This window comes from Sabethes cyaneus, chromosome 1, assembly GCF_943734655.1.
Source record: "Sabethes cyaneus chromosome 1, idSabCyanKW18_F2, whole genome shotgun sequence".
Classification (NCBI taxonomy): domain Eukaryota; kingdom Metazoa; phylum Arthropoda; class Insecta; order Diptera; family Culicidae; genus Sabethes; species Sabethes cyaneus.
Genome location: NC_071353.1, coordinates 62,698,918 through 62,725,356, shown reverse-complemented (window position 1 = coordinate 62,725,356; position 26,439 = coordinate 62,698,918). Strand labels below are relative to the sequence as shown.

Sequence of the window (26,439 nt, the reverse complement as noted above, 5' to 3'; positions counted from 1 at the left end):
TTTTGAGCAGTCCAATAGAGTGCAATTGCTTAAAAAATTCGTAACAATCCATAGCATTTTAACAAGCCTACGTTGTTATCCACATGCTGCCATGCTCATTGCTAGCGTTGCTAAGGCGGTAAACAACATTCCACTATTATAGGCAAATTTTCCACTATTATAGGAGCATTACCACTACTTTAGGAGCACATACTAATGTCAGAAAAAGCAATATTTTAGATATATTAACCAGCAGAATGGTATAATTTTGGTATGTATTTAAAACCAACACTATGGTGCACCATATTATCATGTAGTTCAATTGAAAACTGATAAATTGAGCGTTTAAATTGTCTTTACACACTACCCCCCGACATAATTCCTCCATTACTGGAGCATCTACCCTAGTACACATTATTATCTTTAATATGTCAAAAAATAAAAAAAAAATAAAAATGCAGTTTTTTTAATTTCTAATTTTTAAGTTTTATTTTCTTTTGTTTTTTTTTTCAACAAAAAAATTACAGTGCACAAATTTTTTTAGAAGTGCAATGTTATTATCAACAGATTTGCTGAAGACATCATTTCGATCAAACACACCATTTTGTTAAATATTTAATTCATCCGTACCATGTTTGGTTAGGTTCTTTTGAAACAGCAGATCTTTAAAAAATATCTGAGATGGTATTTAATGACATTTTTTCAAAAGATAACATTTAAGCAAAGTTTCAGCTAATTCAGAAATAACAAATTGAAAACTCCTAACAAATATTGCTTCCATCGCATTTAATTAGATTGTTGATTAGTAGGTAATATTTGTTTTTGTTTTGTCTGATTAATATTATAAAGTCGTTTTTCAAAACCACGTTTCAATTAGGCAGTAGTTGTCATATTTTAGTTATACACGAAAGAAATATATAGACTTTGCACCATATATTTTTTATTGAGCCGCAGAGGGTCGCAACAACGTATGAATGATATTGCGTAAAGTGTGAAAAGATGGACTTGTTCAGCACAACTTGCATGCTTTTCAGGAGGAAAATTATTTGCGTGCTACGCTATTGAATAAATGTAATGAGCTAGAAAATACATTTCTAGATTTTCCGGGCTTAATTACTACTTATTAAACACATTTTACCGTTCGCCTTGAGAGATTTGTACGTCCACAGTAAATAAGTGCGGATTTAATATTCTCAGCGACGTGAATACCCATTTCAACAGCAGACTTACCTTTCATCATCAACAGGTTTCGACTGCTGCATTTGAATTTTTTCATTTCCGCTACTAGATGTACGTATGTCTGCCGCTATGGATCCCAACTCAAGAGAATTTCCGTTTGAGTTTTTCATTGAAGCACCTGGTGACTTGCTTTCCATGTCTGGTGTTTTGTCTTCGATAATGATGTCATCCAGGACATAGGAATGAATCTGTCGTTTGCGCCCGCTCTTGTCTATGGTTGGAATGTTTCTATCTTTCGGTTCGTTAGTTATGCCAATCTGCTTGTGACGACCTTTTTGCACACGTAATTCATCGTTTGCAGACCAGACTTTACTTTTCAACTTAAATTTGTTTGCGGTCTGCTTCTTCTTAAGAGCCTTTTTATATTCCCCTTTCAAATGTTTCAAATTAGAATCTTCGATCGAAAGGGTTGGATTGCTCAACTCACTTTTCAATCTTTCTAACCGGGCTCTGTATGTATCTGAATTTGCATCACTTGGTTTTGGTCCAGACTTGTTCGACAATTTTCTTTCTGCGGTACTAATTTTACGTCCGCTACCCTGTCGCCGTCGACGTCGATGTCGCTTGTGAGTAGTAATAGTACCATCACCATTCAGTACTTGAACGTTTTCCAAAGTTTTTCCGTTACCTCCAGCATTGCTGAAATGGTTGGCGTGGGTTGTACGCAATGGTCTCATTGTCGTTGTAGGTGTTGAAAAAGCTGTCAACGCAATCTTTCTGCTGGCATGGTTATTGCTGATTATATTATTACTGGAATCGTCTATAACAATATCCTTTGTGTCGGATTGGATACGATTAAGATCAATGTTGCGAGCATCCGCTGTTTTGTTCTTTTTTTTGATTATGTCCATTTTTAAATCCTCATTATTGTCGCTATTTGAGAAAGATCCTTTAGATGAGGAGTTGTTTGATGACAATGAATTTGATTGGGATTGCAAGTCTCCTCTAAGACTATCATGTGTAAAGCTAGTATTTTTAATGATAATGTTGTCATTGTTGTCAATTATGGTTGCTTTTATGTGCGATTCACTATAGTAGCTGTCGACGATTACGTTATCGCCACGAACTGGTTTTCGGTTCAGTGACTTATAGTCCAATGGATGTGTTTCGGAGGTATCTATAGTAGGATCGTTTAAATTTCTATTCGGTACATTGAAGGTAGCACCACTACTTATGTCCGGCGTAACTTGTTTGGTTTTCTTGCGAATTATGTCAGTAAGTCCTTCCTCTTCAACCTGCAGACCTTCATGATACACCTCTTGCTTAAGTTTCTCTAGCTCTTGTTGAATTGTTTTATTCAGTCTTTGTTTTTGCCACTCAGATTCGTAATTTATATTTGGCAGTGCAATGTCCCCCAAAAATGCATCTAGAAAGAGAGAAAATATAAAATTGTTCATTCAATTCCTCTGCTGGAACTACAAATTATTCTGTACGATACAAAACGCTGTATTTTATAAGAACCGATTTCGTGATATAAAAAAGCCTAAGTTCAAATGTCTTCTCTCATTTGAATACGTTTCTAAAAATGTATGCAGCATTTCTTTTGAAAAATATTTGATCATTGGATAGTAAACAAGTACAACAATAGATCTAACTAATGGTCGCAGTGGTTCAGGCTCCCATAAAAAAAATAATAAACGAGTTAGGTTAAACTTCCTTATCAATGGTTTGAGTACAATATATGGATGAAGAGGCACAATTTGTGTATAAAAATAACTCAACCCGCTGGTGTTGGTGGAGTTTGAAATACGTTGCACGCCTAATAAGGGGGTTATGGAGTCTTCTTTTATCCGGCCCACTGTGGTTCAAAGGTTAACCAATACCTGCGATCCACAGAGGCCTCGGAGAAGAAGTGCGTTCATATTCGGTTATAATTGGCTCCGATTATAGCTTGGTTTTCAAAACAGACCATCGATTTGGTATCCTAATTTTCATGGTTACTTGAATAGTGAGATCGGATTGCTGAAACAGATGAAAATTGCTGAAGTTTATCGAAGAGAAATTACGAATGCGGAATGTAACACTAAACATCCTTGTTATTTTATATTAGCATATCAGAATAGGGTAACGGCACCAGTTTTCCCCACCCTAGTGGATCACAGGTGTTTTATTGCTACTGTTTAACCTGACTTACTGCGAATATGCGTATTATTGAAATAAAACGTAACCATACGTTTTATTCGTTTATAACGCATATGCAGTTAATATCGATAACAAACGATTTTTTATAAGTTGTGCTTTTGTTATAGCATTTAATTTGTAAAAAGTTGCATAAATAACAATTCAGTTTCACAATACCATTATTGCGTACTACTCGCACTTGAAATATAACGTTTAAGTACGTTATTTTTAGTGATCAAAATTAACGATATTTTCGATACAATGGCGATATTTTTCGAAACCTTTCGAACCAACACGATCCCGCGAACACAACGCATATTCGCAGTGAGTCAAGTAACACAGTAGTTGGCGTACCATAATTGCCATAACGTATTCATTGATTTAAACAAAATTATATACTTAACCAATAAAATACGATTCCATAACCTTGATAATTGTACAACTTAAGTTATCATTATTTTCAGTTTGTGCTCACAGATCGGGGTGATTTTTTCAGCTGTACAGCTATGGATGAGAAACAATAATTGTAGGAAAAACAGTTGCTGTGGTTACAGTAGAAAACTTAAAGATTTTTCCTATCGTTTATTTATTAATTTCAGCGATTGTGTATAAATAAACCTTAAATTGTTGCTTATTTACTGGATTTTTAGAAAATTCTAGCTGGCGAAAACTGGTTCCCATTTTATGCAGGTGGTCCAGTTTTCGCCATTGGCGAATTTCAATAGAGCGTTCTGAGCGCAGCATAGGCACCAGTTTTCGCCATGTTTACTTGATTGGGAATACTCCATTCTAACTACGCTGATTTAGTTCATAGAGGTTATTTTCCAAATTTAACATTCCAGATAGCTAATTTCAGAAAACCGAATTGTGTTTAACAGATATAAATTTGATGGATAGATATTAGATACATTAATTACTTAGTCATTTCTTTTTTTTTGTTTAGATTATAGTCCCTTTAACCAGTTTTGGGTCATTCGGAACTTCTGCGAGGATGGGATTTGAACCCGGGTCCTCGGCGTGAGAGGTGTGAATGCTAACCACTACCCCGGGACTGATCCCAGTCCGTCATCATTTCTACCTATCTCGTAAAAACGCTATGTGACTTAGACAATCGGCTGAACATCAGGCAGCTAGATAACCCACAAGCTGCCGAGAACTACGCGCGAGTACTGAACGAGGCACTGCCTTCTTCCGAGGAGTTAGGTGCTTCAAACCTCGAAGACGGTTGGGACAGAATACGCTCGGGCATCGGACAGGCACTAGGTATTGATTCTCGGAGTACACAAAATGATTGGTTTGATGAGGAATGCCAACAAGCGGTGGAGGAGAAAAAAAATGCTTGGAAAAATTATCAAAGTATTGCCACTAGAGAGAACCTCACCGAAACCTGCCATGTGTAGGGACGAGGGAGGGAATCTAATTACAAACGAGCGCGCGGTGGTCAACAGGTGGAAGCAGTTCTTCGATGAACACCTCAATGGCGAAGTCGTAGAAGGAGGCGGAACGGAAATTAACCTAGGAGCGCCCATGGAAGATAGTAATGTCCTAGCACCTGATCTCCAAGAAGTCAAACGAGAAATCGGGCTGCTGAAGACCAATAAAGCCGCTGGGACGGACCGCCTACCGGCAGAGCTTTACTAACATGGCGGAAAACGCTAGCAAAGGCTCTACACTGGGTTATTTCGAGGATTTGGGAGGAGGAAAAGCTACCGGAGGAATGGATGGAAGGAGTAGTTTGTCGCATCTACAAAAAGGGTGATCGGCTAGACTGTTGCAACTATCGTGGTATTACGCTGGTAAACGCCGCCTACAAGGTACTCTCCCAAATCCTGTTACGACGGCTGTCACCAATAGCACAAGGTTTCGTAGGGAATTATCAGGCGGGTTTCATGGGGGCTCGCGCAACTACAGATCAAATTTTTACTATCCGACAGATCTTGTAGAAATGTCGGGAGTACAACGTGCCCACGCATCACATCTTTATTGATTTCAAAGCAGCCTACGATACAGTCGATCGAGACAAGCTATGGCAGATAATGCACGAATACGGTTTTCCGGACAAACTGACACGACTGATCAGAGCTACATCCTGCATGCTGTTCAACATCGCTCTTGAGGGGTTGATCCGACGAGCGGGCATCGAATCGAGAGGCACGATTTTTACCAAGAGTAACCAACTTCTAGGCTTTGCAGATGACTTCGATAGCATTGCCAGGAACTTTGCGACGGCGGAGGCAATCTACGCCAGACTGAAAGCGGAGTCTAGGAGAATTGGGCTAAAAATAAATGCGTCGAACACCAAATACATGAAAGGAAGAGGCTCAAAGGAAACAAACGCGCGTCTCCCACGGACGGTAACCGTTGACGGCGACGAACTAAAAGTAGTAGAGGAGTTCGTGTATTTGGGATCGCTGGTGACCGCGGATAACAACACTAGTAAGGAGATCCAGCGGCGCATCCAAGCGGGAAATCGGGCCTACTTTGCTCTTCGTAAAACGCTACGATCAGGAAGCATACGCCGCCGCACGAAGCTAACAATGCATAAAACCATTATTAGACCGGCAGTTCTTTATGGACTTAAAGCCGTGACGCTGCTTTCGGAGGACACACGCGCCCTTGCCGTATTTGAGCGGAAAGTGCTGCGGACGATATTTGGTGGAGTACAAACTGAAAGCGGAGAGTGGCGGAGGCATATGAATCACAAGCTACAGGCACTGCTTGGGGAGACTCCCATCGTATATCTAGCGAAAGTTAGCAGGCTACGGTGGACCGGACACGTCGTAAGGACGCCGGACGACAGTGCGACGAAAATAGTCCTCTTCAACAACCCCACCGGCACCAGGAACAGGGGGGCCCAACGTGCACGACGGCTCGACCAGGTCGAAAGTGATTTGCGACTTCTGAGACGACTAGGAAATTGGCGACGAGTGGCTCAAGACCGAGTTGAATGGAGACGAGTGCTTGAAACAGCACGAGCCACCCCAGCTCTATGCTGCTGAAGAAGAAGAAGACTTAGACAATCTGGACGATAAGAAAAATAATGTTAATATGAATATTAAAAAATTAAAAAAATAATATAAGCATTCATTTGAAAATTCGAGTAGACCTGGAGGTACCACACTGATTTAACAAGCCAGTCGTTATTTGTTTGAATCTCGAATGGGCGAGACTGTAAGGGACAATATGATCCTAACAGTAACACCGAAATTGTCCTGCACTAACAATTTGCTTTGCTTAAGGGGACATGAACGACTAAAATTTTTGAGAAAATCTTTTATTTCAGATTTCGATTCTGCAGTCTTTTTCGTTTATTTTGATACTAATTTTGTAATGATCCGACCACGGGAAGTGGCCGAAAAACGATCATACACATAAGCATTCCAGTGCGGCGTTGAACAACTTCAGCGGAATAAAACGCCGCTCCTGGAAAACCACGATTTTCAAACTTTATGTACCTTTTTCTCAGAAACTACACAACGTATTGGAACAAACTTTTTTTTGTTTGGTTGGTAGTAGCTTGGCAAAGGCTTTTATGACTTTTGAGTGTCGTAAATAAAACACAGCTTGAGAAAACCGAAAAAGAAGAAAAGATGGCTGAAAAAAAAATTTTGTCTTCTTTTTCTTTTTTCTCGGGGATACTAAATACATCTAGTAACAAAGACAATCAAATTTGTTGAAAGAGTACTAAAGACTTTAATTTTAAAGACTTGCTAAAAATATAACAATTTTAAAATTATTTTTTTTTCGGAAAACGTCAAATTCTAGCAAACTTTTAATTCATGTTTTGATACAACATACTTCGAGCTTTCAGACGCACTGTAAGAAACTGCGGCGACAAGAGGCGACAAGAGTTGGTTTTTTGTTTAAAATTTATGAGTATTTTATTTTTATTATACGTAGCCTATGGCGCACCTCATTGAGATTAAATTTGTTTTCATTTAATTTTTCAATAGGCTAAGATATCAGTTTTAAAATGATATATAACAATAATATTTACATCCGTGATAACTATTTAATTTTTAAACTTTTTTAAAATGACTTATTTTTCAAACTTTTGAAATGGGCAACTTTGCCGGCTTATTTCTTCTTGATATTTTTTTTTTCTTTCAAAATTTTATTCGCGAATCATAGAAATATAGATAATTTATTACAAAACCGCGTTTAAGCATGTGCTAAAATGTGAAATTTTACATTCGGCATTTTGGCCGCTACTTTATATGGAGCCCTTCTTATGTGCCATGTTCATAAAATGTGGCGATTTCATCAGTAGAATCTGTTCTATAGATTCTTGCTTGTAATTAACTGCATCAAGTAAATTTGAATGCAACACTATTTTTTTTAAAATTCTGCAATTTATTATATTCATAGCGTACCATCATATTCACAAACATGAAAACCATCCGTTTTACAAAGGCAGTTCAGTGAACCTGTCAATTCTTTTAAAACTGACAAAATTTATTATTAAGAAATTAGTGAAGGTGAAATAATTGTTAGCCAATAGACTTTATACATCAAACTTTGAAAGTTTCATTTACCCATGAGCGTATCGACTTTCGCCGAATGTACGTTGGTAATTTCCCCAGGCAGTGTCTGTTGTCCTTGATTCATGCACCTCCGCTACTGTTCACTTTCAACTTGTACTCCGCCAAATGTCGTCCGCAAAGGAGCATAAGTCTTCCGTGAGCATAGTCTACCGGTTTAATAGGGGGTTTGAACATTGTTAGGTACGTACGGCAGCTTATGCCCCTTAAATGCAACGTTTTGCGAAGGGCAAAGTAGGCGCGATATCCTGCTTGAATACGCTGCTGAATCTTCTTATTTGTGACTTAAAGATAGAGATACATTCTTATGTAAAAGAACTCATTAATGCTATTTTTGTCGAGTTACGTATAAATTGAGCAAGCAAGTTCATAAATTAGAAATAAATGTACAGAGTCTAGAAAAAAATTCAATTGGTCAGCCGGTTGCATTCGCCGAGGTATATTCTCTGGTTCTTCCTAAATATTTAAAAGATATAGGAAATTATTTAAAAAACTGATTTACGTTTTTAGGTATGAAAATTCATTTGAATTTATATTTTTTGAACTGGAACAGATGATCAGTCGCAGTCGACTGATGAAAAGTAACCATTTCCGTGAATTAGTTCCTAAAACATTGCCAATACTGTTTATGGCCATTTTGGAATGACTGAAACTATAGCATCATGCAGGTCGTGAACTTTAAGGTTTTGCGGATATCAAAACCATAGAATTTGATACCCATATTGATATGATTTCGAATATATCGTAAAATGAGCTCTTCCGCCGGGGTACTCTGAATCTGCTACAAAGTTGCCATAGAAAGCCATGAACCTGGAAAAGCTTTCAGTGTCAATAAATTATAAAATCTTGAAGTTTGACACCCATGCTGATACGATTTCGGTCATGTGCCAAATTACTGATACTGATTTCAAATAAATTGCCATATCTCGGTTATTTCTCGACGGATTTCCACTTTCTTTTATTCATTCAAGATTCAAGTTTTTGAAAAATACATAAATATAAATGAATTTCTAGACTAAAACATGCCACAAACGATGCTTCTAGGGGTGGCAAAAACTGGATCTTGGGGAGTCGAAAACTGGTGCTTGAACAGGCATCACAAAGTGTCGAAAACTGGTGTCGTTACCCTTGTAAAGCTCTCGTAAAAAAAATTGTCTAAAATAAATGGATCCGGGGTTAGAAGAATGAAGTATGATGCACAATTGCGTTCTCGTTACCGCTACAAACAAATTAAGCCTCGTCAGATGGTCACCAGTTGTCTCATACAAATCGATTTAACGTCATAATTTCATTAATTTCAATTTACCCTCGTCATTCCGTCCATTAGCTGCATATGTTTATTACAATCTCTCCGCTTTGTAAGAGTTAGGTATATGCAAATGCAGCACATATGTATGTGAAAACATTTACAGAAATGCTACGATAGTTGAAATGTAGTTTAAAACAACTTACTAGTGAAATATTTATGTTGAATTTTATTTGTTATATTCAAGTTAATATCTACGCATTAATATTTTTTTAACAAATTCGAAATCATAAACATAGTCTCTTCCTCTTAGCATAGCATTATGAAACTAATAGCTTTGAATCGAATCTTATTTCATACAAAGACTAATAAAGTTCAATTCTTTATCGATATTCTGTAGTGCGTATATCGCCTCTAAAATAGTACACATATGCTGGTTTTGTGCATCAAATACGATTTGTCAAGGTATAGGATAATCAACCTATTTTGGACCCCATTGGCAACTTACATAATTTGGACATTTCCATTTGATTTTGCTGTAAGTGTCCAAATTATGTATAGCGGCTGATGGGGTCCAAATGCAATGATGTAATACGTAATACTGTGAACCTTAAAGCTGAATAAAAATACTGCGACACTCCAGTCTCAAATTATAGGCTATTCTATGCGTCCTGATTAGCTTTTATCAAGGCTTTAAGTAGTATGAAACTAAAGTAACTGCAAGCACCACCACATATGATGTATTTCATTAAAACGTTCATGAAAAGTTCATTCCTACGTAAACATACGTTATTCGTTAATTTTTAGTGTAACATATATCAATTTACATCTCATGAATTGTTGAACCATGCACACGAAACGGTCATAAATTAATAGAAGATCCACTCATTCCATAAAGTAGAAATGCATGAATGCAACTGTAAGCTAGCCATTATACAAGGTATATACCAAGTATATATTGCTGATGGCACCTTTGGGGAGCAAATGTATTAAAGCTGCTCTACCTAGTGATTTAGCATTTGAATGAAAATGGAATCGAAAAATATCCTGGCTTAAATATTCTTTATTCGAATAAATTTCATATAGTTGCTAACTTCATTCGAAAAGAGCATAGTTTTGATCAATTAGGTATTTTCATTTACAATCTCTCGTAAGATAAAAGCCAAAGGCATCCTAGTAAACAATTTGGTTTATATACATATGTCGATTGCAACTGAGAAATCATATCTGAACGAAAAAGTTATATTTCTCATCACATAAGAACATATAAGCACAGAGAACAGATTAACAGACTCGAAGGAAGTAATCGATTTTTTGTGTGTAAAGTCTGTCGGTGGCGCCCTCCAGAAATAGTTTGCCAAAAGCATAAAAAAATATCCATATACCTTTATCAATATTTCTTTGTGCTGGAGTTACATGGCAGCGACATCAAGATTTAGTTTGCCACTTACTGCTCGAGGGGTGTTCTATTGAAAGATTACTCTTAGATTACATAAAAACCTTTTACACACTTTTTGTCAATTACCTGGTAGTCTGTTCTCTGTGATATAAGTACCAAAGTGGAGGCAATTTTCGTGCGAATATTTTCACGACCATTTCTAATTTCCATTCTAATTCTATCCCGTATAGAAATGCAGATCAAACACTAATGTAAAAAACTGAATTGATACACAGCAATAATTATTTCTTAATTTCTCTGGAACATCTACATATAATAAGATGGCTATAATTTTAAATGTCAGTTATCCAAACCCATGGTAAAGAGCAGGGAGTCAAAAATCGCGAATGCACAAGAGACAAAGAAATTGTCCCTACTTCAAAATGTTACGACAATGTGTGATGCAAGTTTGTCACTATTGCATGGAAGTTAGGATAATAAAAAGATAGCGTAGCTGTTTATCGTGGATACAAATATTTCATGACAACTATGTTTTTGCCTGCGAAAAAAACACACTGCTGTATGCAATACAGTCAACCAAAAAAGTATTCGGACAGCAGCGCATAAAATTTTCTTTTAGAAATTTTGCACAGTATTTTTGCAAAGAATGGCAACACATATTTTTTAAAACAATGTTTAACTAAAGCATATTTATATGCACAACAAAAATTCGGGGAAAAGCTTTCCGTTTTGAAGATAGGGTACATACAGTTTGAATTCCTCAAAAATGCAGCCAAAAACGTATTCGGACAGTTAACTATTAGTTAAAACAAATGTTCTTTCTCGCTCAACTACTACCTTGTAGGACCATTTATATTCTTGATGACCTGTTTTAATCTGTTTGGGATAAAATTAACAATTTTTCAAATATCCCTCTGTGAATTGCTGACCATTTTTTTACAAGAACTCGGTTTAAGTCACTGTGATAAGAAATCGAATGATTTCTCATTTAGAAATGAGATTATCTAAAAAGATGTTCAAGGGTTCAAATCTAGACTGAATGCTGATGTTTCGGTAGCTCTAGGACAATTATATGGTGCCTACCGCTTACAATTATCAACAGTATGTTTAGATTCAACATTCCGGTACAATATGTATGTACCACACAATTACAATTTTGCTTTAATTTCACCTAAAATTATTCAGAGTTGAGTTTACATTTAGTTCTATCCAAAAGTATATATCTTTGGTGCCTCGGAGCTTTCCAAGCACCCCAACAAGGTATGACATCAACAACCCTTATGCAAGAATAACTAAAAGAGACGGGTTACAAGTGAAAAATCACTCGTCAGCAAGTAAACAAGCAATGCGGTTAGTGTCATACCTTGTTGGGATGCTTGGAAAGCTCCGAGGTAGCAAAGATATATATTTTTGGATAGAACTAAGTGTAAACTCAATTATCTGAACAATTTCAGGTGAAATTAAAGCAAAATTGTAATTGTGCGGTACATACATATTGTACCGGGATGTTGAAACTAAACATACTGTCGATAATTGTAACCGGTAGGCACCATACAATTGTCCTAGAGCTATCGAAACATCAGCATTCAGTCTAGATTTGAACCCTTTTGAACATCTTTTTAGATAATTTTATTTCTAAATGAGAAATCATTCGATTTCTTATCACAATGACTTAAACCGAGCTCTTGTAAAAAAATGGTCAGCAATTCACAGAGGGATATTTGAAAAATTGTTAATTTTATCCCAAACAGATTAAAACAGGTCATCAAGATTGTAAATGGTCCTACGAGGTAGTAGATGAGCGAGAAAGGACATTTGTTTCAACTAATAGTTAACTGTCCGAATACTTTTTTGGCTGCATTTTTGAGGAATTCAAACTATATGTACCCTATCTTCAAAACGGAAAGCTTTTCCCCGAATTTTTGTTGTGCATCTGAATATGCTTTAGTTAAACATTGTTTTAAAAAATATGTGTTACCATTCTTTGCAAAAATACTGTGCAAAATTACTAAAAGAAAATTTTATGCGCTGCTGTCCGAATACTTTTTTGGTTGACTGTACGTATTCTACAGTAGAGTAGGGAGGGGCATAAGTGCGATGTTTGAAGTTGTCATCAATTTTCGTGAGATATAAAGAAGGACAACAACATAATATATTTTATAATGATGCAGTAACTCAATGTCTTCACATTCAACTATAAATCATCTGCGGTAATAGTGTTTTGCAAAATAAATTCTTCTTTCTTCTGATCAAGTGCAGATTCGCACTTTTACCCCACCAGCCAGCGGGGCAAAAGTTCGAATACCGCGGGGCAAAAGTTCGAAGCTAGAATCCATGAAATTAGCCCAGCAGTAGCTAACAAAACCATATTATCTTCAATCTGCGTTATGTTTTGGTAAGGAATATTTTCAATTTGCACCTTTTCTATTTTGCGCTTGTGTATTGCAGCCTCCGTTAGATCGAAACTTTTCCAAACCTTTGTTTTTTATTTCATCAGCGGAAACACATTGTTTTTCTTCGACCAACATCTGTAGAGCACACAGTTTTCTGCATATCTTTCATTTCTAGTATCTGTAATATAGTGCCTAAAGCTGTATATAATTAGCTACACATTTTTGCCTCGTCCATGAATCGTACTTTGGCCCCGTCCGTGAATCGAACTTTTACCCCGCTAGGCGCTTGACGGTGTTAGATAGAATTACGGAAAAGCGAAATATATTTTGTAAATTATTTTCGCCGTATTTTCAAAACAGATATCTGAGTGATGTAAAACGCTGCTACAAATTTTCAACAAGTAATATCCTCCTGTTAATATCGTATTTGCCGTATAACGAAAAATTACATCAAAACCGCCCTAAAATAACATTTGCACATAACTCAGCAACTATGCTTCGTAAGCAACCAAAGTTTACGTTAGATTCAAGCTGTCAAAGTAGTCACCCATCCATGCCAATGTAGAAAATTTACTCGGAATCTGCACCGATAAATCATTGAATCGCACTTTTACCCGCATCGCACTTTTACCCCTCCTTACTCTAATCAATATATATAGAATGCCAGTGTCGCTACAGTGCTCGTGCTAAACATCACACATTTGAAAATTATGTATTTACATTGTATGCGCATATGTGTGAGTGCTTGATTCAAAACGGGAATCTGATTGTCAAACTGAAAAGGTAACCCAATAAAAAATCCTTCCTGTTTTTCCGTAAATCACGTAGGATAAACAACCCCCGGGCATCTACTATGTTTCCTGAAACCGAGACAAAATGAGGTGGCGTTACAGGCGTTTTGCTTTTAATACGCAGCATTCACACGGCAGTGAAGTGATGCGATCAAGCCATCAGAACATAATCACGTATAAGTGAAGAATTTTACATGAAGCTCAATAACAATTCATCGATAAAAATAATTTACTTTCAACTAACAGAAAACGTAGCCTTTAGGACAAGAAATAAATGATAATGCAGCGAAAATCACGTGTGGCGCTGCAGAAATATCGTGTGAATCGTTCTTTTACACGTACACTAGTGATCCGCTACGTATAAAAGTGATCCATTGATCCAGCTATGCTGGCTTCACCTATTTTGTTCGCAAACGTCAAAGTTGTCACCGGGGTGAGGATAAATCACTCGATTTGATCGTTTCGGGGTATTTCGTCGACAGGAAAAATTTTCTATTGGGCAATTTGACAATGTTGTTCCCGTATCCAAGACACGAACCAGCAACATGTTTGCCACCAAAATACAGCCAGAATTCGTTAATTGGGCCACAACTATCGGGTCGTGTTCGTTAATTGGGCTGACTGATAATCTCCTGAGGGGTACGCAAATTATTTTTGTTTCTGAATTTGAAAACTTTTGTGACTCGGAATACATATCGATAACCTGTTTAAGTTTAAAACTGGAGTAAGTAAACATTTCGGTCTGCTGTCTTTGCATTCAAGTATGATGCTTAAAAATCGACTGTTGATATGACTAGCTTGTTGCTGTATCCATGAACCACCAGCGACACTGGCATTCTATAGGGTATGTTGCTACATCGTCGTAATTGCCTATTTCCGTCCTATCTAGTACAAATTATTAAAAATATCAGCATTTTTATGACGAAGAAGACAATGTTGACTAATCGTTTTAATTTCCGTCATTTATAAATGAAAATAACTCACGCAAGGCATTGTCGTTATTCTACAGCCAGGAAAACTTGCCTGATCTGCAGAAATTTTGCAGAATAACATTTGTCATGCCGTCCTACACAAATACCTGCGCGTTAGCTTCGTAAACATTGTTGTGATTTTTAGTTCGGACGATGAAAAATTTTGATGGACGGATTTTAAAACGGTACGACAAATTTTAGAAATAAAGATCGGAAGGTAAGTGTGTTTTAGTCAAATCAGCACAAGAACTTTTGGAGTATTCATTAAATCCATCCAACAAATGATGAAAATTAGAACGGCTTTACTTATTACGACGGGATTTAGAAAAAAAACCCTATATATTGATTATACTTATTGTACGTAACAAAAGCAATCCTAATCATGTCACACTGTGTCGGCAGCGGCAGTGTTTGATAGTTACCGAGGTAGCATTGTACGTCAGACTTTGTTTGATCAAAGCAAGCTTGTCATTTTCTTAAAGTTTTTGGTGTTTGTCCCTTTTGTTTAAGTTGCTGATAAAGTATTGTCTTTAACCAACCGACTTGCGACAAACACATATTTTACTGTACATCTGCATTACCAACAACAAGCGCATGTGAGAGTGAGTGTGTATCAAAATATATTCTCACCGAAAGTTATCCTTCTCACTGGCGTGAAGGGACATTCATTTGCCCGTACTTCGTTATCATGATACATTCTGGTTGCTACGTATGTTTGTTTTATGGGCAGAGAATAACTGATTTATTGCTCTTCGTTTTTGTCGGTTATTTCTGCGTATGAACAATGATATTTTGCATCCTTGGTAAAGAGAAAAATTTACAAAATAATTATATTTTCTTTCACTTTTTCTTTCACTAGTGTGGGTGCTTGAGCTGTCAGAAAGCTAAGCTAGTGAAAGGGAAAAATGATCGTTTTTCCAGCACTAGTCTTTTTTACAACATGAGCGGTTCCATATGCGCAAAATTGATTTCAAATTTATATAAATTTATACAGAAAAATCAACTCATTGGCATTTTCAATCCCATACGCCACTATAGGTGCTTAACGTTTCATCACTCACGTCAATTTTAATTCAAATTACATTACAATTACATATATAGTTATTAGGGATGGGAACTATCATTAAAAATCGTTGAAGTCTTGAAGCATTGAAGCAAAAATATAGGAAATTGTAATATTATGGCTGCGTTATTCATTAAAAGTTCACTTTGTAATTTAGCAGGCGAGCCAAATTTTTACCATCTGACAGATCTTGCAAAAATGCTGAGAGTACAACGTGCCCATGCAACACATCTTTATTGATTTTAAAGCAGCAAGCGATACGGTCGATAGAGACCAGTTATGGCACGTAATGCGCGAAAACGGTTTCCTGTATAAACAATCGCGATTGATCAGAGCTATAGCACTGGATCGAGTGAATGGAGTAATGTGTTTCGTGCATATCCTGGAGACGTCACTTCGAGACGCGGCGAGGGTTGAGACATGGTGACAAAACGAGTTTGCCATCATAGCCAGGGACCTTGTAACGGCGGAGGCATTCTACGCTAGACTGCGGAGTCTAGGAAAATTGGGTTAAAAATGAATGCGTCAAAGACCAAATACATGAAAGGAAGAGGCTCAAAAGAAATAAACGCGTGTCTCCCACGGACGGTAACCGTTGACGGCGACAAACTACAAGTAATAAATGAGTTTATGTAAAAAAAAACAATAGAAATTTTGAAAGCTTTAGTCGTTTATATCTCCTTAACTGAATAAAAACATTATCTCCACTATGCTGATTCCTTATTCTATACGCGGGCATATGGCTCTTTTGTATGAGTGGCTCTGCACCGTCTATTGTCTGCCGTAAACCGATTCATATGGTCGGTGGTAAGTTAGACAGAACCGAGTGGCAAAATTATGACTTCGAGAAAAACGCATTCAAAGTTTGCTGCATTCGAAATTATCTTCTAACTCTGACTGTTTGCAACATTTATGTAGTCGGATTAGTCTGTAGTCTCATTTTTTGAAATTTCGCGACTTGGTGCGGTCTGATTTAACACCGACCACATAATATCGCGACGAGCAAGCAAATTGAGCAGGCGAGTCGAGTAGTCGAATCAAAAAATCGAGACAAGCAGTTGGGACGAGCGGTCGAGTCGAAGTCAAGTCGAGCAGTCTAGTCGAACAGTTAAATCAAGCTGTTCAGTCAAACAGTTGAGTCGAGCAGTTGAATCGAGCAGTCAAGTCGACCAGTTTAATCGAGCAGTTAAGTCGAGCAGTCCAGTCGAGCAGTTGAATCGAATGGTTTAGTCAAGTAGGCAGGTCAAGCGGTCAAATCGAACAGTTGAGCAGTTCATACGAGCAGTTGAGTTGAGCAGTTGAGTTGAGTAGAGCAGTCGATTCGAGTAGTCGAATCAAGTAGTCCAGTAGAGCAGTTGAGTCGAGCAGTTGAATCGACCAGTTAAGTCGAGCTGTCGAATCAAACAGAAGTCAAGAAGTTGAGTTGAGCGGTCAAATCGAGCAGTTAAATCAAGCTGTTCAGTCAAGCAGTCCAGCCGAGCAGTTAAGTCGAGTAGTCCAGCCGAGCAGTTCAGTTGAGTAATCTAGTCGAGCATTTGAGTCGAGCACTCGAATCGAACAGTTTAGTCAATCAGTCTAGTCGAGCAGTCGGGTCAAACGGTTCAGTCGAACAGTCGGGTCAAGCGGTTCAGTCGAGCAGTTCAATCGTGCAGTTAAGTCGAACAGTCGCGTCGAGTAGTAAGTCAAGCAAATGTGTCAAGCAGTCGAATCGAGTTGTTAAGTCGAGTAGTCCGCTCGAGCAGATGAATCGAGCTGTTCAGTCAAGTCGATCTGTCCAATCAAGCAGTTGAGTCGAGCAGTCGAATCGAACAGTTCAGTTGAGCAGTCCAGTCGAGCAATCAAATCGAGCAGTCTAATCAACCAGTCCAGTCGAGCAGTCTAGTCAACCAGTTGAGCAATCGAGCAGGCTAGCAGGTGACAGACTACAACCCATTGCCACGAAAGCATGACGTCCTGTCAGGGACCTGTTTTTAGTTATCGATAAGCCTCTTAAAAGGTCCTGTCAGAGACCTGGTTTTCGGTACAGACATAAGCCTCTTATATAAATAGACTAGCTGACCCGACAAACTTCGTATTTCCACAAATTAAACTGTATTGTACATAAATCCTGAATCTCGGATGACCTTTATCACAATCTCGAGTTTTGCAAGTTTCTGAGGAATTCATGGGTGTTTTAATATACAAATTTTCCTCACAGTTAAATAGAAAAGACCACCCCCCTTAGCCTGATAAAATAAAGCGGATAGCATTTAAATATTCGCCATCATTACATCATTTCGCCGGATATCATTTTGCGGAACACCAATTTTCGGTTGACCATAACGCGGAATATAGAGTTCATCACAGAATACCATTTCGCGAAAAACCTTACGCGGGATGCACCATTACATGGAAAATCTTTTCGTAGAAAGTACCATTTCGCAGCGGCAACCCAACTGAAGGAAAGTAATAGAAGTCAGTAGATCTAGGAAAGTAAATAAACCTAGATAGAGGTGATCTCTATGGGGAGCTGCCCCCCCGGCGCTTCCGACAGCAGGTCATCGGCAACACTCGCGGCCCGTGTCCGACTCGCCCTGAATCATCTAATTGACTAATGTTTTATGAAAGAGTCTAAAATTTCTCGAGATCGATTAGGTTTTGAGTTACGCAAAAATTTCTGTTTTATTTGTAGGAGAGACCTTATCCCCCTCCCCTAGGAACATCCCGACAGACAGACAGACAGATAGAAATCCATTTTTATAGGTATTGGTATAGGTTATATAAATAGATTCGGTCATCGTTACAGGGAACCCCTAGTATGTTAACGGCGTTTACAATCTATATTACGGTTTAAGCATTATCATGTTTCGCATGAAGAGGAAAGAGCGGATAATTAGGTAAGAGAGGGACTTTAAAGCAGCAGAAGTTGGGTACAGAATCTTTTACCCCAAAATGAGCAGTCCGACGATCTAGCCAATTATGACCCGATTCGATCCCACTTCTTCTTTCAGGCCTTTATATTAGTTATTAGTTAACATTTGAACTACAGATGCCTAAATGAAAGAAGACTCCACAACCCCCTTATTTAGCGTGCGACGTACTTGAAGAAACTCCGCCAACACTGGCGAGTTGATTGATTTTTAGTCACAAATTGCGCCTTTTCCTTCGTCCAATGTAGTCAAACCACCGACCGGTAAGTTTAATCTAATTCGTTTACTCACCGGGACGACGACGCTGTAAGTAGCAAGAGCGTGTTCAGTTTCGTCGTCTCGGTTAGTAAATGTCCTGCAAGTTGATAACATGGCATGCCATGTTCAACATGGAATCTGATAATTCTATAGTATACTTGGGACCTTCATCGGGAATTTGTCCTACTGTTTTACCTGACTCACTGCGAATATACGTGTTATTGAAATAAAACGTAGCCATACGTTTTATTCGTTTATAACGCATATACAGCTAATATCGATATTGCGGAGATTCCACCTATTTAGACGCGAAAATTATTAGCGTGGTTTTTTCTGCGTCTCCCACACACGTTGTAATTTAGCAATTTTTCGTCAGTTCCTCATCTCTGTATCCCTCCTTGTTTCACAAGCTTATTTTCAATTTATTAGTACACTCAAAAAATTGACACGTCGCATCCACGTGGAAAATCATGTAAAATTCTGTACAGCAACTTACGTGAACTTCATGTACTAGTTAATGGGAAAATTGATCAAATTTACCGGGCTTGCACGTAAACTGGTTAGTATGAGTGCGAGTTAGCAACAATTCACGTGAATGTTACATGAAAAGTGTGATGGATGAGAATTACCTATGCTTTCACGTAAACTTGACGTGCTGATTTTTTTGAGTGTAGGCACGGGATTATTATTACTCAAAAATAAATTTGCGTTGGACTCATATAATTGCTGCATGGCACAATAACTAACGATTTTTCATAAGTTGTGCTTTTGTTATTGCATTTAACTTGTAAACAGTTGGATAAATAACAATTCAGTTTCACAATACAATTATTGCGTACTACTGGCACATGAAATATAACGTTAATGTACGTTATTTTTAGTGATCAAAATTAACGATATTTTCGATACAAGGGGGATATTTTTCGAAATCTTTCGAACCAACACGATCCCGCGAACACAACGTATATTCGCAGTGAGTCAGGTAACACAGTGGGGTAATCTTAGTAGAAAATATATATTAAAAATAAGATTTCAACATAGATTTCAATGGTCTTAATTCCTTTAAATATTCAAAAAGGATGATCCAATACTGACCAGCTTGAAAGTATAGGGTAACCAACGTATTTTAGACCCCATCCATCAGCAGCTGTACATAATTTGGGCACTTACAGCAAAATCAAATGGAAGTATACAAATTATTTACAGCTGCTGATGGGGACCAACATAGGTTGGTTACTCTAGTAATAAAATATAGATTGAACAACCCGTAAGAAGAAATCAATTTATTTTACACACTTAAAAAAAGCACCGATTTCGGTACAATTTTACCGAAATCTAAACTGCTGTACGTTCGGTAAAATACCAAACATTATTAAAAACCCATTAACGTCGATCTGTATCACCGAAGTTTTTACCGAACGGTCAACTGCTTAGATTTCGGTAAAATTTTACCAAATATTAAGTGTGTAAGTTTGATACAATAAAATCTATCTATATTATCTAATCTAATACAAATAAGAAATATTCCAAAATCAGCAGCAGGAAGATTTCCAAAAAGTAATGCAAAGCAAAACTATTATATTTTCTTTCTTGCGCTCTTATCCTACTGAGTATTATCTTCAAGAATAGGAAGGTATATTAAATGTTTTACGTTATGGTATACTTACTTGATTTGCAAGGATCCATATCAATATCATTGGAAATCCTGTTCGGAAATTTAATGCTGAGCAAATCATCTGCCGTGTAGCGTTGAAGTTTGTGCGTCACGAGGGTTTCGTTTATCTCCAAACTAATACAACATCCTGCATGGATTGTAAGACAATACAATACCATCACCATGCTGCTAATATGGGATGCTGTTCTGGTTTTATAATGTTTTTGAAGCTGCTTAACCGTTAAAAACTTCAGTGCACTGTTTGACGACATCGTAAGATATTTTTTACTTCGCTTCAATTGTCTATTGGAGCATCTGGTCACAATATGCGGTGAAGATGTTTTTTATCGCGCGCATAAAACGGAAGATGCTAGTTTTTTAGTTAATGCATAGTTGCAATTACTTCTTTCTAATCCGAACACTTTGTGTCTTCACATGTTTTATTTTGGTAGCTCTCCTATGAAACAGTTATTATTGCAATCATAACTTTTCATTTAAAGATAAATATAAAACTTAGTTTCATTTCTAGTCACTGAAGCTGTTATTTTCGACCAATATAATTAATCCAATCTTCACCTGAATACAGTATAGTTTGGCTATTCGGTTACTGCCGCAGATAGTATTTCATATATAAAGTTGTATTGTCATGCTTATAAATCGGTAGCAGATAAAATGAATCCCTGTATCATATGGTTTGGTATGTTTTCTGCATTAGCCAGTGAAAGATTAATAGTGTATGGTGTGGTAAGATAACTATTGGAAATGCAAATCAACCATTAAACAAATGTGTATCCGGAGATAAATGCTAGCGTAACAAGCCAATCGCATCGAGATGGATTTTTAATGGCTGCAGCAGCGTGACACTCCCTGTGCAGTTGTTTATTTTCCGAAAACAGAATTGAAAAGTCTCACAGTTTGGTGTTTTTTCATGGTTAGAGTTTATGACTGAATGAATGAAAATAATAATACTATTATTACAGTTCTCTATTACAGCAATCCATGAAATTTGTCTTTCTCGGCGCCTATCTCAGATAAGGTGCAATATATTCCATATAGACCTAGGTACATGAGTTTGTTTATTCCTATTTCATAAATGGTATTACGAACCAAATTCGTTTAACCGGAATTGTAAATTAATTCAATGTTCTATCAAAAATTAAATGATTTATTTTGAAGTTTAATTATTATAAAACACACGAAACTGCAGTAAAAACAGCACGGAACAATCGTGTTGTTTCTGGAAAGGCAACAGGCGATTCTACAGACAGTCGTTCAAGTATCTAAATTTCCTGACGGTCCCGGTTGCGATGAAAATGTCATTTTTCAAGTCACAGCTACAGAGAACCTACCAAATCAGATATTTTAGCAAACTTTGACAGTTTCATACGTTTGAAAATGTTTATTACCCTTTTTTGGCGCTATAGAGGTGTAATATCGTTGGTAGCTGCCAACGTGGTTGCAGCCTCATAGCGTCATAAGTACAAAAGATAAGACTATTTCCTTCAACAATATCACTAACAGGGGACAGGTCATAACTCCGAAACGCCTGGACGGTTCTTCATCAAACATGGCACTCATGTTCCTTGATATAAGGGAATCCGCACTAGGGGGTTGACAAAAGAGGGAGCATAACTCCGAAACGCCTGAGTAGTTCTTCGTCAAACTTAGCACGCATGTTCCTTGACATAAGGGATTCAGCACTGTGGGTTGACCAAAGGGCAGGGGGGTCCTAACAGAGGGGTAAAGATGATAACTCGTACGGTTCTTCATCAAATTTGGCACACATGATCCTTGACATAAGGGAATCAGCACTGTGGGGTTGACAAAGGGGGAATCACTTATAAGAGTATAGGTCCAAATTTCTCTTCCATTTAGACCACTTACAGTTGTGTAAGTGACTGAGAAAAGAGGGGTTTCACATGAGGCATATAGTGAAAAATATTTGTTTCGTCCGTTATAGGGATTTTTATAAAGCTAACCGATCGACAATTAGCTACCTGACAGAAGGGGGAACTGAATGTATGGTACGCTATAAACGTCCGAAACGTCTGGATGGTTTTTGACATAACAGAATCAGCGCAGGGGGACCATCTTTGGCGGTGTATGTGAGAACGGTGTATGGTGCAGAAGGATAAACCACGAGCAGGCGCAGCCTTTCGGCGAACCCAGTATCCAGAAAGTTGTAAAAGCTGGAAGGGTATAATGGGCGGGACACCCATTCGCGTGCCGGCACCCGATCTCGAAGATATCCGGCGAGAAATCGGTCTGCTGAAGAAGAATAGTCGCCGGAAAGAATCAACTCCCGGCAGAATTCTACAAAGATGCCCAAGAACCGCTAGCAATGGCAATTCACTGGATAATTTCAAAGATTTGGGAGTCGGAGAAATTAACGGATTACCGGAACTCTCGGCTACAGCATGAGGATTTTTATACATTAATTTTTAGGGAGAAGACGGGACACGTAGCTCAGCACCCCTGTGGACTTAACCTACAAATTGAAATTGAACTTGAAATTCGACTTAAAATGAAATTGTACTTAAATTTGGGCCAATTTAGACGTGAAGCCGGACCTCAAATAAAACTGCCAATTGGGCTTCAAAATTCAGCTTAAAATTGGGCTTCCATTTGGACTTTCACTGCGATTTGAAATCGTCGACGTGAAATAAAAATTGAAGTGGCACATGATGTTGAACTTAAAATGGCTACTGAGATTGCACTAGAAATTAGACACAAAATTTCACAAATTGAACTTAAAACATAACTTGATATTGGACTTAAATTGGACTTATGTTTGGAACATTTTGGACTTGAAACTTTACTTTAAATTGAACAGGAAATTCTACTTTAAATTAAATTCGGAGTTGGATTTGCAGTTGTACTTGAATTAGGCATAATATTTAGTTTAAAGTTGGTCTTGACATAGGAAGTGAAATTGGACCTGACGTTATATTACAAATTAAACTTGAACTTTTCCCGAAAAATGGACTTAAGTTTGAATTAATTCAGATTAGAAGCTTTACGACAAATTAAACTACCACTTGAATTTTAAAGTAAACTTGCAATTGGACTTTAAACTGGATTGAAATTAAACATGACACAGAACTTGTATGAAACATAAATATGGACGTAAAATTTTACTAGAAACTAGACTGAAAATCGGATTTGAAATTGAACTTGAAACTTTACTTTAAATTGAAGTCAAATCGTCAATCGAGTCAACTTAAAATTGTACTTAGAATTAGACATGAAATTGAACTTGAAGTCGAATTTAAAATTGAATTTGAATTTTTACTTGACATCCGACAAATCCTTCAGAAATGTCGTACAACTTCAGAAATGAATGTAGAACGTGTCCACGCATCATATTTTCGTGGATTTCAGCGCAGCGTACGATACAGTTGAACGCGAACAGCTATGGCAGGTAATGCCCTAGCACGGTTTTTCGGACAAACTGACGCGGCTGATCAAAGTTACTCTGAAGCGAGTGATGTGCTTTCGAATCACGCAGAGGATTGCGGCAAGGGGATGCACTATCATGTATCGCTATTGAAGGTGTGATCCGGCGAGCGGGCATCGAGGTCAGAATGGATGTTTTATAAGTGATCAGGATCACAAGCGTGTCGGAGGCGGAATACCAATGCTTCGGTCAGGAATTTGGCCAAAAAGTTGCATCTGTCCAAGTCTTTCTTTCAGAGAACCAAGGACTGGAGGGACTGCAGACGTACAAAGTGCAGAAGGTTTCAAATCGTGACGAACGTCAAAATACGGTGGTAAAGTCTCGGGCCCGGAGACTGTACACCCAGATGCTGACGAAGCCTCATTGTCTCGTCATGGATGATAAGATTTACGTTAAGGACTTCCGGCAGCTTCCGGGGCTGCTATTTTTCACCGCCTAGCACAAGTTTGTTGTTAAGGAGGAAGGAAGGAAGTAGAAACTTTCAAAGTTTGCCAAGAAATACATGATTTGGCAAGCGATCTGCTCATGTGGCAAATGGAGTGCGCCGTTCGTGACTACCGGGAATGTAAACGAGCAAATCTACCTCAAGGAGTGTCTACAGAAGCGTCTGCTTCCTCTGTTGAAGCAACACGAAGGTCCCACTATCTTCTGACCGGATCTAGCTTCGTGTCGCTATTCAAAGGATGTCATGGAGTAGTACGAATCCAACGAAATCGAGATTTTGTGCCCTGAATTAAAGGAAAGCTTAACAAGTGTTATTCGCACACTGGTCCATCAACATATAAGGCAGAGCAGATAGATAGATTACCAAATACTCACTTTAAAGATATCACAATGAAATATCACCATTTTGCATGAATATTCATAAATAAGAAAACTCAGTTTGCAGTAGCAATCACACTTGCTCACTCTTGACCAAAAAGAACAGCATGTCAACGATTCTACAACAAGAACTTTAAATGCTCGAAAATCGTTGGAGTGAAAGGTTCTTGGAAAATATTGTGTTAGTAAAATATCGAGTTTTGTCGAAACTTTTCTTTATTGTTGTTTTATTAACCGGTTTGCAAAGTTATTGAGGGACGTTTTGATGCAAATCATTTGAATGTAACAATGAATAAATTAATGTAATATTTTAGAATACTTCTTGACATCACCAAATAGCCATAGTATATACTGTAAGATTACTTCACATTGGATCACATTTAGAATTGTTGATAACGGAACGCTGCCAATACTTTACATCACTAATTAAGCACAAAAAATTGGATTGAAGCGGTATTAACCGTACATGAAACCGGAAAGTAGCACATACTTTTGACAGTCAAATTGTCACAGTTGATAAAACCGTCCACCGGTCTTTAGTATAAAAAAACATAAACAATCACATTTCACTGCACTGAGTTAGTTTATCTGCAATCCTGAGTCCTACCTCGTAAACACGCAGGAACATCCAAATGAAAAATTTTCCCCTTCTTTCGTAACTTACCAACTTTACTTCTAATGTTTTTGCTTGACAATCACACGAGTACTATGAAAGAATAAATGTGGTGGAAAATCACAGAATCGCCGCACTGTTGAGTTAATCACTTTTCCTTTACAATAGAAAAGGCAAGTTAATTGTATTCCTCCTTCACTGCAAAGTTTGCGACAGCCGTGTTTTGGGTTTCCTTATCTGATCATTAAATTTCAAACACAAAACAGATGAGTTTTCCTGTGAGCAGCAGGCAGCAGTGTCGAAAAGGACCCAAGTATATTGATAAGGGAGAAGAGGTGTAAAAAGACACTGGCGTAAACAAAATTGTCTATGAAGAAGATATGCCCACTGATAAGCGGAGGGAGCACGGACACGCAAAAATAGAATAACAGCGCGAGGAGCAATGATAGAGATAGGCACAAAAAACGGTGCCAAACAGTTAAGCCGCGGGTCGAGGGAAAAGCGTTGTCAGAAAACACGACCGAGCCGATCCAGCATCCGATACGAACTGAATGAATGAGATGTTTACTCATCTCGTCTCTGAAGTCGAAATGATTAGCCAGCGCCATATACTATGTAGCACATAGCAGCCGCATCAGACGAAAACAGAGCCTGCACAATTGGTACACTCTCTTCCGTATGTTGAACGGATCAAATTGAATGGAGTGTGGTTTACCACGCGGCCGTCAGATACTCTTGAGACCGTTTTACTGCGTTTGCCATAGCCTACCAGAACATCCGACAGGATACTGTCTCATTTTTATCTCTTGAAATGCCCTTCGTTCTCAGTTGGGAAGACGTATTCTCTCGAAAATTATTGTTAAATAAAGATGAGGGAAACAGCCTGTTGGCACTGTAGCTCATTGCTTATGGAAAACGTGTACATTTTGCAAAAACAACAGAAATAAATAACGGAAAAAATGTCGTTCATGCAACGCGTTCTA

At 37.8% G+C, this 26,439-nt stretch overlaps 1 protein-coding gene across 5 annotated transcripts in view; it reads right to left on the bottom strand.

Moving 5' to 3' along the window:
- The window catches only part of LOC128736759 (tolloid-like protein 1), a 50,814-nt gene extending 24,872 nt beyond the window's left edge, over positions 1 to 25,942 (bottom strand). The window contains exons 1-3 of one of the 5 annotated variants that reach the window (XM_053831262.1): positions 25,451 to 25,942; positions 20,578 to 21,102; positions 1,210 to 2,584 (exon numbers count right to left, since the gene is read on the bottom strand). In XM_053831262.1, the coding sequence (XP_053687237.1) occupies positions 1,210 to 2,584; positions 20,578 to 20,836 (1,634 nt within the window). In that variant the 5' untranslated portion in view covers positions 20,837 to 21,102; positions 25,451 to 25,942. Of the gene's footprint in view, positions 1 to 1,209; positions 2,585 to 20,577; positions 21,103 to 25,261; positions 25,298 to 25,450 lie in introns of those variants that run through there. The other 4 variants (XM_053831270.1, XM_053831248.1, XM_053831255.1 and 1 more) reach the window with 4 other exon arrangements.
- Positions 25,943 to 26,439: the final 497 nt, after the last annotated feature.